This window comes from Phalacrocorax carbo, chromosome 1 (genome assembly GCF_963921805.1).
Source record: "Phalacrocorax carbo chromosome 1, bPhaCar2.1, whole genome shotgun sequence".
Lineage (NCBI taxonomy): Eukaryota > Metazoa > Chordata > Aves > Suliformes > Phalacrocoracidae > Phalacrocorax > Phalacrocorax carbo.
The window spans coordinates 29,059,287-29,072,335 of record NC_087513.1 but is presented as its reverse complement, the minus strand read 5'-3'; the positions used below and the strand labels follow the sequence as shown (position 1 = coordinate 29,072,335).

At 37.0% G+C, this 13,049-nt stretch overlaps 1 protein-coding gene across 5 annotated transcripts in view; it reads left to right on the top strand.

The window, feature by feature from the left end:
* MDFIC (MyoD family inhibitor domain containing) overlaps window positions 1–12,483 on the top strand; it is a 53,394-nt gene extending 40,911 nt beyond the window's left edge. For all 5 annotated transcript variants that reach the window (XM_064447144.1, XM_064447151.1, XM_064447137.1 and 2 more), the window contains exon 5: window positions 8,873–12,483. In XM_064447144.1, the coding sequence (XP_064303214.1) occupies window positions 8,873–9,120 (248 nt within the window). In that variant the 3' untranslated portion in view covers window positions 9,121–12,483. The remainder of the gene's footprint in view (window positions 1–8,872) is intronic.
* Window positions 12,484–13,049: the final 566 nt, after the last annotated feature.

The window sequence follows — 13,049 nt, the reverse complement described above, 5'->3', positions numbered from 1 at the left end:
GCCAGAAAGCTAAATGAAGTCTCAGTCTCCCACCCCACCAAAATCCCCCCACTATGGTTAACAACTCTTCTATTAATTGTTTCAGCTGCAGACTCCACTTGCGCTGTAGATGACATCTTGTGAGTTTTTGGAATTGAAGTTGCATTGCAAGTGCTTAAAACATAACAGACTTTTTGGTAGTGGTAGTATAAAAGCTTTAAAAACTGCCTTTTAAAATGAGCCTGTAGCGTATGGAGTCATGTCAGCATCCCAGAATATGCTGCTTAGAAACACTTTCACATACAGTGAGGCTTGGGAGGGTGTGAGTGTATTCACCATCTCTGCTTTTTCTCTGCATCTATTATTAATTCATATTGTCCCTGAAGAAATCTTACTCAGCTTCATAACTTACACTACAAAAAACCAAAGGAATTATGAAATAGTAGGAGTGTCCCTCTTAAAAAGCAATTTTTAAACACTGTTTCAGTTCTAAAGATTTTTCAAAGCGACTGAATAGGTTTCAGTGCATGTTGGGAATAAAAGATTTTTTTTTTTCAAAGAAATTTCAATAATATTTGAAATTATTGATGTCAGAGGTGTCACAGTTCTTTCAAAACTCTGGTTGGTAGACCACTAGCAAAGAAAATTGTCACTCTCTGCACCTGTTGTGTAGTGAAACAAAACACCTTGGAAACCTAAAAAAGCATCTGTAAATAAGTGAAAAGAAGCTAGTCTAGCTGCTGTGTTTGGAAGCAGTGGTACCTGTCCAAAGCAAGGTGAAGAGGTGAGGAGGTCTAAAGGAGACAGGAAGGAGACAGATGAACAGTAAATCCAGATGTTAGGAAAAGAGGAAAAATGGGTAACTGAATGCATACATGTGTGTGTCAGAGTAGTGGAAGGTAAATAATGACATATGCAGAACTGGAGGAGGAAAGGGAAGAAGAAACTGGGCAGTGGGAGGGATGGAAGAGGAATTTAATTAAATGGGCAGAGGGGGCAAAATGAAGTAGGCACTAATTATTTTGTGAAAACCAAACTGAGTTTTCATACCAAAACCTTATGAAGCTTGAAGTTATGCATTTTTTGTAATCAAAGCATTCGCTTATAAAAAGTTAATGGTGGAGAGAGGCAATAGACGTTTTAATTCAGTTTTGAAATGGAGCCCTCACCTCTGGTCAAGTTGCTGCAACCTCACAGTCCTACATTTAGCAGGGTAGCTCCCACAACTTCAGTAACTTGTGATAATTTGTGTTTAGGGTGGTACTTCACATATTCAGAAGGCTGAGGGCATACACGGTTGCTGTAGTCATCTGAAAAGGGTAGCTTGTTAAACTGTGGTGAGCAGATCATGAGTCTGCCTCCTGTATGTACAGTGAGATCTTCACTTTATTCCTTCCCAGGCTTTCTAAACCAGGGAGGCACTAGAAGGCATCTTCTTTTCCAGGATTTTGTTCAAGATAGGTCTTAGGAAGTGTAATAAGGCTAGATGCAGGAGTGAAGTAGATACAGAAAGCTTGCAGCACAGGGGTGAGGCTCTGGGAAGGACAGGCAAGGCAGGCTTGCTGCCAGATTTAAGCTCTCACTTATGCTTTTCCGGGAGCAAGGCCTGAAGCAACATTCCTCAACCTTCTGGACTGTGTATCTTGTGCTACTGAGCTTAAGAGACGCAGTGAACAATCTCACCCAACCTGTGCTTTTTTAAAAAAATCCAATGTTTAAAAGTCAACATTTCACGGTACATTTGAATGAGACTTTTTTCCCCTGTTTAGCATGATGCAATTTAATCTGCTCTAGATGTTGAGCACAAGCATGGGATTGGTGGGCACTATTTAACTGGCGCTGCTTGACTACATTAATTTATTAGAGTATCCCAAGTTATATTGATGGCTTAACTGAAGACAAAGCAAGTTCACCAAATAACCTTTGTGTTAAGCCAGGGTCTTTAGAACCAATAGGTATATACGCATGGAAAGTAGTGAGTAGTTCTCTTGGGAGGGTGGCAGACCTCTGAAGTAGGAGCATCTTACTTTGGTTTATATAACTTCGTATAAACTGAAAAATAGTTTTCAGTCACCTTTCCTTTTGGGCATATGATTTTGAATAGAATTTTAAAAATTATTATTTTATTTTTCTCGAGTGCCACAAAAGCAGCAGTAAGTTTTCTTTTATATACTGTTCTGTCATTGGATTAGTATTATTTACTGAATTTTGGTATGAGTGTGCATTATACCATGAATAGCCTAACACTGTAGAAATATTTGCTGACCATCTCTCTTTTTTTATTTTTTTTAAACAAATACATACTTCTAAAATCTATCCCATAGCATTAAATAGCATTTAGGTAGCTACTTAATATCCTGCAAATCTCTCTACTTGGGCCAAAATTTTCACTGTTATCTTTTAGAATTGCTTCAAATTGATTTGTATCTAAGCACAAAGTGCTAAACCGAGAGTTTTTTTGTTAGGCAAGGTTATTTCGGAACGCAGTTGTCAATCAAGCAATGGGCAAATAACATCATATGATCAAACTTGTGATTTTTATAAGAAGGCATTTTGAAGAGTGATGCATTTTAAGCATGGTTTATATTTTTGTTTGCATAGGAGTCTTGGGAGCTGGTCTCCGTCTTGTGTAACAGGAGTGAGTGGAAAACAAGGCATGTAATGAAAAAAGGTCTTCCTACAGTATCCATTTTATAAGGTCACGGTCTAGCTAGCACCTAACTAGTATCAGCATTTGCAGTGATCAGCAATGGCAATCAAAGCTTCGTGTTCTAAGGAAGCCTTAGATATTGTAAATTGGCATGTTTCTTAGTATATCTGTATGTTGAACTGGATCATTTTACTCCTGAGGTTATATCTGTATCGAGAGTTTAGAATACAAGCTTTGATGAAACTTTTCATGTGTTTTGCAGAGTGATTTGCCTGTTCAGGCAACAATTTAATTTTCTTGACCAATAGAGATGATAGTTTTCTATTTAAAAATGCTGAAATATCACATATGTTATGATTTATAACTGTACTTTCCCACATCTAAATAAATGTAGCTCTGTTACCTAGGGATAACTACACTCCATGCGGCAGGTCAGTTTGTTCTTTCTGCATTTCTTATTTTTCCTTGAGCATTTTTCTGGATGCCGTGAATTTTCTGGAAGGGGATGGATAGCAGTGGCCACACACCACCCTGTACGTTAGAGGAACGGTGGTGTGATGACATGCATGCCGCTGCTCAGTAAGTTTATGCCCCACCTCTGTGTAATACGCACCTTTATGAAACCTTGTGCTGGGTGGTTTCTCTTCGCTCGCAGTGCCACTCTGGCTGTGGGCTGTCTCCGCCATCGGCACCGCATGTTCATCCCCACTGCTGCTGGCTCCGCGCCGCCGGCCGGCAGGATGCCTGTAGCACCTGCTGGGGCTTCTGTTCAGGGCTCTGCGGGGGCCCGGCGTAAACCCCCACTGAGGACCTCAGCTGCCACTTTGATGGAGGTTTTGCCCTTTTTGATTCTCGCTGTGAGACAGCAGAGTGCCTGGAGATTTGTTCTGAGTTGTCTGAACTCGGTGAATATAGTTAGTAAGAAGCTGACCAAGGTCACCATCATGTAAGTGAGCTTATTTACCATTACAGACATGAAAACCTTTTATCATATGTGACCTGCCTGCTTGGTATGAAAGCTTATTGGGTCAGTTTGTGGCAGGTTAGTGTCAAAAATTACAAAAGCAGCGCAGATCAGCCTGCATGTGTGTTTGTACATTTTTCATTTTAACTTCTGTGTTGTTTGTACAGTTTTGATGGTCAATAGTTCTCTTAAAAGTCTGTTTCTTAAGTAGAGCTGCACCTTTTCATAAAAATTAAGAGGTAAAAGGGAAGTTGAAATAAAAGCAGTATACATTTCAGTATTTAAAAGGAACTGGATATCAGGATAATATCTGTACGCAAAGATTTTAGAAATAAAAAGTTGTGTGCGTGCACAAATGTTTAAAGACATGGACAAAAATTAAAGTTGTTTTATTCTTGATATTGCTTCTTTTCCTTAAAAAAACCATAGCTATTACAACTGGGATAAGGTACGTAGTGGGGCCCTCTGGGCTTTGATTAACGGGGTGTAAACAGTAATAAGGGATTTTGGGCTATTTCTTTTCTGGATATTATCTGTGGTAACATTTATAACCCAGTTAAAGTAGATGTTACATGTACTGTATACACTCCTTGTTTAAATCGGCACAGAGTAGCTGGATGTGTGTGATATAAGGAGCAAAAACTTGGGACTAGTTGGTTGAGTTTCTGTTTGCCTTGGCATTGTTTAACAGTTTTGAAGAAGTTCCCTAACAAATCTGTAACTTTTGGGGATGTGCCAAAGGACTAAGGAAACAGCTTTACTTACATTGGGATTTAAAAATGCTGTATGTGCTGAACCTTTTAACTTCAGGTCTAACTTTCATCCCAGGCAAAATGAAAGGATAGTTGAACATGAGCTTTTGTGTCTGAAAGCTCATCTTTTTCCCCCAACCGTGAGTTGATCTAATAAAATATACTACCACTGCCTACAGACCAAGACCTATCGTAATTTACGCCATTCAGCATAGCTTTTGGGAACTTGGGTCAGAGTCAACAAATGTGAGACTATGTTTTGATGAAATTAAATGCATTTGATAAAGGAACTAAGGTAGATGTACTGTTTTGTTTGGGATTTTTGTTTTATAGAGTATACCTGTGCACAGTGTTTGACACCCCACATCCTCACTTTTGTGTAGTGCTGATCTGTTGTGCAGCATTTCTACATTAATTAGAGAGAAGTGTAATAGAAGAACTGAAAAGCAATGGATATTTGAGACTGGTGTGGTATAGTGTGGAAGTCCTAAGGAAAAGCTCATCTTCATTAATGGTGGGCTTACTTAGTGAGACAGACTAATTCTCTGTGAAAGTATTTCATGAAAACTTAAACCCCAAGAAACTTGGGAGTTAACTATTTAACAACAGTGCTGCATCAGGAACATCAAGGCAGACAGAGTTTGATCCTTGGTAAAGACATACCCCTAATTCTTAATTGCATTAGTATATCTAATGGGTAAAAAAGAATGAAAAAACCTCTAATTAAAAAAAGGAAGCTAAAGTAATCATTTTAAGCTAGCCTTTCTTTATGATAATACAGTGTCATAACCGATACTGCTATATCATTTCTTTATCAGAAAAGACTAAAATATATTCAAGGTTTCCAGAAAACATGTTGTCACACATAAGATAATAAAATTTAGGTTTTTTCCCCAAATTCTTCCCGAATCTATAAATTCATCTTAGTTCGAGTTGGATTAATGTGTTCCACTACTCACTCGTCTGTAAAAACTATTAGGATTTTGATGTGGTAAGGTCAAAGAGTGGAAGTATAGTCTTTATTCTTAACATGTTAAAGTAGTTTTGAAATTTAAAATAATCTGTAATTTAAAATAGTCTCTTTGGTCGTGGAAGCAGGAAAGAATTATTAGGGAGACTTGTGCAAGCAGTGAAATATATTTTAGTTGTCTCCAACATGGTAATGAAAAACCTGAGGTCATCACTTCTGGAGTGAGTTTTATATAGCAGCATCTTTGTGGCTGGGTTCCACTGATCATGACACCCTGCAACAGCAACCAAAGAAAGTGGTTTTTAGCTGTATAATTTTTTCTAAGGAGCTGACAGGTTGCTGTAAGAATATGGGTACTAGAGAAGGATGTGTGAGTTTTGTGTAGCATGTAGATTTGTTATTATTGCAAAAAGCCACTGTGACTGTATCTCTTCCTTTTCCTTATAATTACATCTGTAGATAAGCAGCTAAGAAGTAGGAGTCATACATGGAAGAAATTATTCTTCCACCCATTTGATCTGAACGTATTACAGACCCTTAGAGTCATGATTCTGAATTCAAGTTAGGTAGGGCTAGGTAACAGCATGTTTTGTCATGTGTTAAATGATTGCTACCTGGATAGCTATTAAAAGTCAATAACATGAAGAATATAGAAGCGTGATTATTTCAGGTTTGTCCTTGAAATGTGGATCAAAGTTTATGTTCACAGTACAAATGAGTCATTGCAAGAATGAAGAGAGCAGTAAAGGCTATCTCTATGTTAAGTGTTTGTGTAGGTTAAGTAAAATTGTTATATAAAGATTTTCTAAACAGAAAATTAGTTTTGCAATATGGGGAGAGGAAATAAAAATAAACAGTAGGTAAATATATCCTTTTAGTGTTTTAGTCAATGAAGAAGAGATGGAAAGACAGACCCTCCACAGAGTTTCCATCACAACACTAATGGTCAAAATTTCTTTCTGTGTCCTGGAACTTTTTTTTATAGCTTTTACCTCTGAAATATCTTTATTTAAATACACAGCCTCTCCTTGTAAGTGTTGATTTAGCAGTTTTTTAGATTAGGAGGGAAAAGTTCTCTTGTGGGTCCAGAAAGTGCTTTCTGAGTGCAGTCCCTTTTGTTTAGCCTATGAACTCTGTCTCTTGTCCATCAATAAATACTTATAATTTCTGTGAATGTTTATTTCTCTCTCTGCAATTTTACATACCCCTGCATGATGCAGGAAAGATTTCTTTGAACATCTTGTTTTCAATACTGATACACATAAAGTTTTATTCTGGTGTTTTCTTTAAAAAACTGTAGAACAAAATTAGTTGCGGTATTAGCTTCTTTCAGCTGTGTTTCAAAGATGCAAAATAGTGAAAACCTCAGTTCCTCAAATATACAGGCTTCTTGGATAGAACTCTTGGTTTCCTTATCTTTTTCCTTCATATTAAAAGAAAATCTAAATGGAGATTGTACCTGAACAAATTTAACACCATCTCCATGACAACCAGCTAATTAATCGCTATCGGTCTGGCTTTGGTCCTCTTCAGTGAACTGATACTCCCCAGTTTTATTTCACACATCTTCTGGGTTTTCTATGAAGGTTATTTATTTAGCGACGGTATTTCTTGGGAAAAGCAGCCTTTTAATACAAGCAACAACTTTCTTTTAAAACAGCTTAATCTTATCTGTGGTTTCCTCTCAGTTTTGCTTCCTGCACAGTGATAGGGAGTTTCTGATATTGTTTTTTTCCCCTGCTTGCTTCTCCTGATATTTCCATTTTTTCGTTTGCCCATAAGCATTCATTATATATATTATGACTGAGACCACATTGCAATACACGTATTCCCAAGCTAAGTTTGGATCTAAGTAGTATATTAAATAAGAGAAATCAATCCCCAGCAGTGTGATGTTTAGAGTGGGCTAAGAGCTCAGGTAGTTACTATGCTGCTTGGGACAGATTTTGCAGGTCTGAGCCTCTGTTGCTGCATCACTGTAAGTATTCATTCTTGCTAGCGTAAGGTCATCTCTACACTATCCTGCAGTCAAAGTTTCTGCAGTGTTAGAGGTACTTGGAATCAGTCAAGATACTTGCCCCAGTTATTGCGTCATTTTTGACATTATAAATATGTTTAGGAGGTCTGGTAATTGTATGACTGTTGCAAGGAATTGCAAGCTTTCCCCTGTGTTAAGTCTCCAGCCTTTGAAATGTAAGATTGTAATGTCTATAGATGGTGACACCAAATGCTCATGTAGCTCAGTATCCTGTCTTTCCTACCAGCCTCTCATAGCAGACAACCGTGACTGTAGCGACAAGGAAGGGATGAGATGGTACCGAATATTTTTCCCCTGAATATTTTCCCAGTCTTCAGTTGTCTGTGGCTAAAGGAGTTCAAGGCTTGCAAGCAGTAAAAAGAAGAATGAAAGCTGAAGCTAGGAAAGAACAATAATTCTCTATCCTGAACATTTCTTGTGTTTTTAAGTTGTTATTTTCTTTCTGGATGACTGTTCACTGCCTCTTACAAATTAAATATGTTTATACATATAAATTTATACATGTTATGTGCTTACTATGGGAGGAGAGTGAATACAACTGAGTATATCCCTCGTTCCTGCAGCTTCCTTTTCACTGGCGCATGTTTAGTTTCAATCTTTGTGTTTTCCTGTCATGTCTTGTGGATGTATTAATTGTTTGAAGTTATTCCATGTATTTAGTCCTTGGGTGCTGTATCTTTTGCAGACAGTTTGTGGGACACCTTGATTACCGCATGTAATTTAGTAGTACTTAGGAGTTCTACATGTAGTTATGAACTCTGTTGAAGATTAAAGTAGTACATTAAAAGGATTGCCAAGAGTTTTGTGTAGAAAAGCAACAGAAAAATCTGAGTTTTGACAGAATGTTTTGTATATTGTTACAAGTACAGAAATAACATGTAACATGCTGTTATGCTGCATTTAAGGTGTACATAAAACTATAAAGGCAAAAATGTTGTGGCAGCTTCCTTATTTTTCTTTGGAAGTAGCAAGGCAACAAAGCAGATTCAGAAGGGCAAGATGCACTTCTTGCAAGATGCAAGATAGCTTCCTTCACAAGATGATTTTCAAAATCATTTTAAAATCACTTTGTGGGCCTGCTGAAAGAAGATATGACTGAAGATAATAGATACCAATATTTTATATAATAAGTGACTGGATAAATTTATCTAAGTGGGTGTTTAGTACTTGGGATTTGCATGAAGTCCCATGGTGACTGAAGTGGTGAAAGGGAACTTGCACCAAAACTAATACTGAATTGGAAATGAGTTAGGCTGCAAAAGTGACCTTGAAGATTGGAAACATGTTCTTTGTGGTGTTAGATTATGTCTATTCTGAATTAATGAAATTGTGAATGTGAATGAAAAGTGAATGAAAATGAATCATTCATAATGAAAAAACGAAGTAGTCTTTTAGCTACTTATTTGACATTGTGATAAATCTCAATTTGGAATAACATATTAATGATTTCTCTTTTCCTTCTTTTTTGTTTGTTTTGTTTGTTCACACATGTCATGCTACTGAACTGGTGCGTATGAAGATTGCTGTGTTCACTGTATCCTGGCTTGCTTGTTCTGTGAATTTCTCACCCTCTGTAACATTGTTCTGGGACAAGCATCCTGTGGCATCTGCACGTCGGAGGCCTGCTGCTGTTGCTGTGGGGACGAGATGGGGGATGACTGTAACTGCCCGTGTGATATGGACTGTGGCATAATGGACGCATGTTGTGAATCTTCAGATTGCTTGGAGATCTGCATGGAATGCTGTGGGATCTGCTTCCCATCATGAAATATTTATCCCTTTTTATTTTATTCTCTGTAAAACTGGAGAGCTTTTCTTTAAATACATTTGAAGAAAGACAAGGTAAGGTTTTCACACAAACAACTGGTATTGCACTGTTAATACCCTATATATAAATATTTTTTTTAAAAGCAATCCTCAAATCTGTATTCTAACACAAATTGTATAGTTTTGTATGTGAAACTCAAGCTACATTCCAGCTTCCTTTTGGCTTTGCAAATGGAAGACTTTATTGAAACCGAATTATAGGCCTGGATACCACAGGCTGTAAGAAGGCGAAATTGCCATTCAACTTGAGTGACAGGTTTTGGTCAGAGAAAAGACTACAGGGCAAAGCCTTAAGTGTTTGCCTTTACCTACTTTAATGTTTAAGTGTTCAAATGCCTCCATGCATAACACGCCTTTACAGGCATTCTGAAAAGCAAAATGTCTTTATTTCAATCTCTTTGGGTCGAAAGCAACTTTGCTCTGTTATTTTAAACTTAATTCAAAAGTCAGCATCAGGAACCTGGTGTTTTTGCTACAGTGGTCACATTGGCAATATTTGGTTTTTTTTGAATGTCTCATTGGTTTGTGAGAGATGCCTAGTATTTTCCCTTGTCAATATTGATAGTACCGGAAGATCTGGCAAACTAAAGTCAATGTAAGTTTTGCCATGGACTAGAGTACCAAGATTTTGTTGTTATCAATCAAGACAGAATAGAGAATTTATATTTTACTTCAGTACTAATATTACTTGAAATGCTTCTTTTTAGAAAGCGACTTTGGAAATCTGCGTAGACATGAAATGTATCCTTAAACTAACAGACTAATAATAGACTAACAAATCTTAAAAATTTGGCTGTAAAAGGGAAATTATCAGAAGTTAACTCAAGAATCTAAACCTGTACATCAGTGACTTTGTTAGTGTTTGTGGCTTTACAGCCAGTATCACATGACTTAGTATTTATTTCTTCACTGTGTGAGAAAGATCCACAGAGGATGGCAGAATTTGAACAGGGTATAAAGACCAAATTAAAACTGACTTGCGTTCAATGACAAAATTCCTTGATCAAAAAGCAAATGCAAAAATGTTTATTCTCTGATTTTAAGTGTTATTTTAAAATAACTGTGTAAAAAAGGGACATTTAAAAAGTGTATGGTATCCTTTAAAAAATAAAAGGAATATGATTTTAAATGTTTGAAAAGTATGGTTAGGATCCAGTGGGCAACTTTCCCTATTAGACAGTTAAGGTTTTCTGAGAAATATCTTTGTCATTGTAATTGTGAAAAGAATTTGGTCCAGCACTTAGAGGTTTATGGCGTTCCCAGTTTTAGGGAATAATGCTACCCGTTTTCTTTACCATCTGCTATTTTCTCCCATCCATGTCTGTAGCCCATGAACTTTTCAGTGTAAACCACCTATACATCTTGATCTCACATACTTAAACTTTGCTGTTTAGACTCCAGATTTCTCATTTATAGATTGTTGAATCTTGTAAATTTAGGCCTTGCTACAAGAGTCATCGGTAGCCAATAGCACATTTCTATTGAGTGAATTGACCATAAATGTCTCTTTCCACTGTAGTGAATTCAGTTTATGCAAATGTGACAAGCTAAAGATCACAGGAGTGTGAAGCTAAGTCAACAAATGGTCTGATATTAACCAAAGCTTCTCCCTGTGAACACTGATTAGTAGTGCCTACTACTGCAAGTTATCACTGAAGGTAACATAGCCAAATCCTCAACTATACTAGGGAGCTGGGAGGTGTTACGTTTTCCCTTAACATCTGCAATATTGTGGTGTATTCTGATGCAATGCAGATTTACTCAGAGGGTTTCTTACCTGGTTTTTGATAGCTACTACAAGAATTGATTCTTAGCGTGGTTTTTTTTCCATATATTGGGCCAGATTCAGATGTGTTGCATAAATGAAGTGCATTTCCATTAATGTCAGAATATTCCATTGGTTTAGCTCCAGCTAGAGAGCACAAAGATATTATGGTAATAGGCAGGCTAATAAGGAATCATGTAGTTAAACTGATAAATTCCCTAAGCTCAGAATCAGGCCCATGGGGCTCAATTATGACTCCTAAAAGTCTGAACCACATTGGGAAGGGGGAAGAGATGCCTTGGTTGAGTGGCAGTGCCTGGAGGCATTTTGCCTTTGTAAGGCATAATGCCTCTGGGGAAATTGGGGGCATCACAGTGAGCACTGGGACTCGATGCACCTTGGAAACATGTAGACAGTGCTTTGCCCATTGTAGGTCTATGGTTGACACCGTGGTGGTGGTGACATGCTCTCTGGGGCTAGGCAGCACCATTACCTGTCCTTCCTTATGTCCTGGTCACGGAGAGGTGAATTATGGATGTTTCTTGTCTGATTGTCATTCTGGGGACAGTGCAGAGGACTTTCCAGTCTCCTGTCCTGCCCGATATCTGTGCCCTGCTGGAGCAGTTCCAGTTTTGTGCTTGGAAAACTGCACGTTTGCATATCAAGCTTTTAGTGAATACTGGATGTTAGTAAAAATTACTTTTACCACAGGATGGTACAGGTTGGGTTTGTTGGTTGTTTTTTTTTTTTTTTTTTTAATCAATCTAGGGAGTCCCTTCTCTGTGTAAAAGTTTATTTATACAGTTTGCTCTGCACAAACCTTTGTTTCTGCTTACGGGAACTGAGATTATTTTTTTTTTTGTTGATTGGAATTATGAAAACCTGGGAAGTGTATTTACTATTAATCATTTACTTCCAGTACTTTTAAAATACAAATACTAATACAGGAACTCTGTTCATACATATATGCATATGTGTACAGACTCTCTCACATGCACACACATATGCAGACATATTCTTTTCCCACTTCATTTGTGAAATACTAGGAAGTGAAAATAGTGTTTATTAACCCTCATAGTGATTAGAAGTATCAAAGTATTACCAACAATGGAAAAAAATTGTGTGATTTGTTTGACATTTAAATGTAATCTGCTACTATTTGTCATAGAGATATTAGCACTTCTGTAAAATGTATCTTTGTAGCAGAGAATATTAGTGTGTAGTTTAAGGAATTCCTTTCTATATTTATATTTAAATTCTGTTTTGTAATTTTCACTCTATAGGCAATCTATAAGCACCTTGTGTAATTAAAACAAGCAGAATTAGGAGGAGACAAATGTGAAAATATAAATAAAATTGAAACATCAGAACGTAACTGTCTATTTTATAATAGTTCTTGTGAACTTGTACAGTGTTTCAGGATATAGTTCTGCAAAGTGTTCCAATTGAAAAAATGGTTAACTTGCTATTTGTATTTTGTATCAACTGGATGTGCTCTTCTCAAACACTATTTTGAAATAAAGATCTTTATTTTGAAACTTTGGGATATCTTCTTCTTCTAGTATTGCCCTGTTACTCTTCTGAATGATAATTTTGTGTCTTATTTGCGACTTCTCTGTTGTAACACTGAAAGCTTTGGCCTTTGGGTGTTTTGCACAGAGGGTGAGCCAGTGTAGGTGAGTTGTCTTACATATGGAACTAAACCAGCTCAGGCACTGAAGCTGTGCTAGCATGAATCTTCAACAGTAGAAAAAATTTGTCATTAAGAAGGCAAATTAATTCCTTAGTGTAATTGTATTAATGAGGTGGAATTCCTGTAATGATTAAATTTGGTCAAAATGAAAATTATTATAATAGATCTGCTGCAACAGTCTTCAGTTTACTAAAAACAAGCTGAACACAGTGTGTCGTGGGTTCATAGTATTGCGGTGGACATATTAAGGTCAAATGGCCTTTGTGGCCTGTGAAACTGAAGGCTTATACACAGTAAGTTTAAAATCAGTAAGTTTAAACACAGATAGACTGCTTCATCTGTGATTTAAGCAAAGATTTTTTTCATGCTTGCTTAAGCCAAGTGTGAACATGCCTGTGCTACTTTAAAACT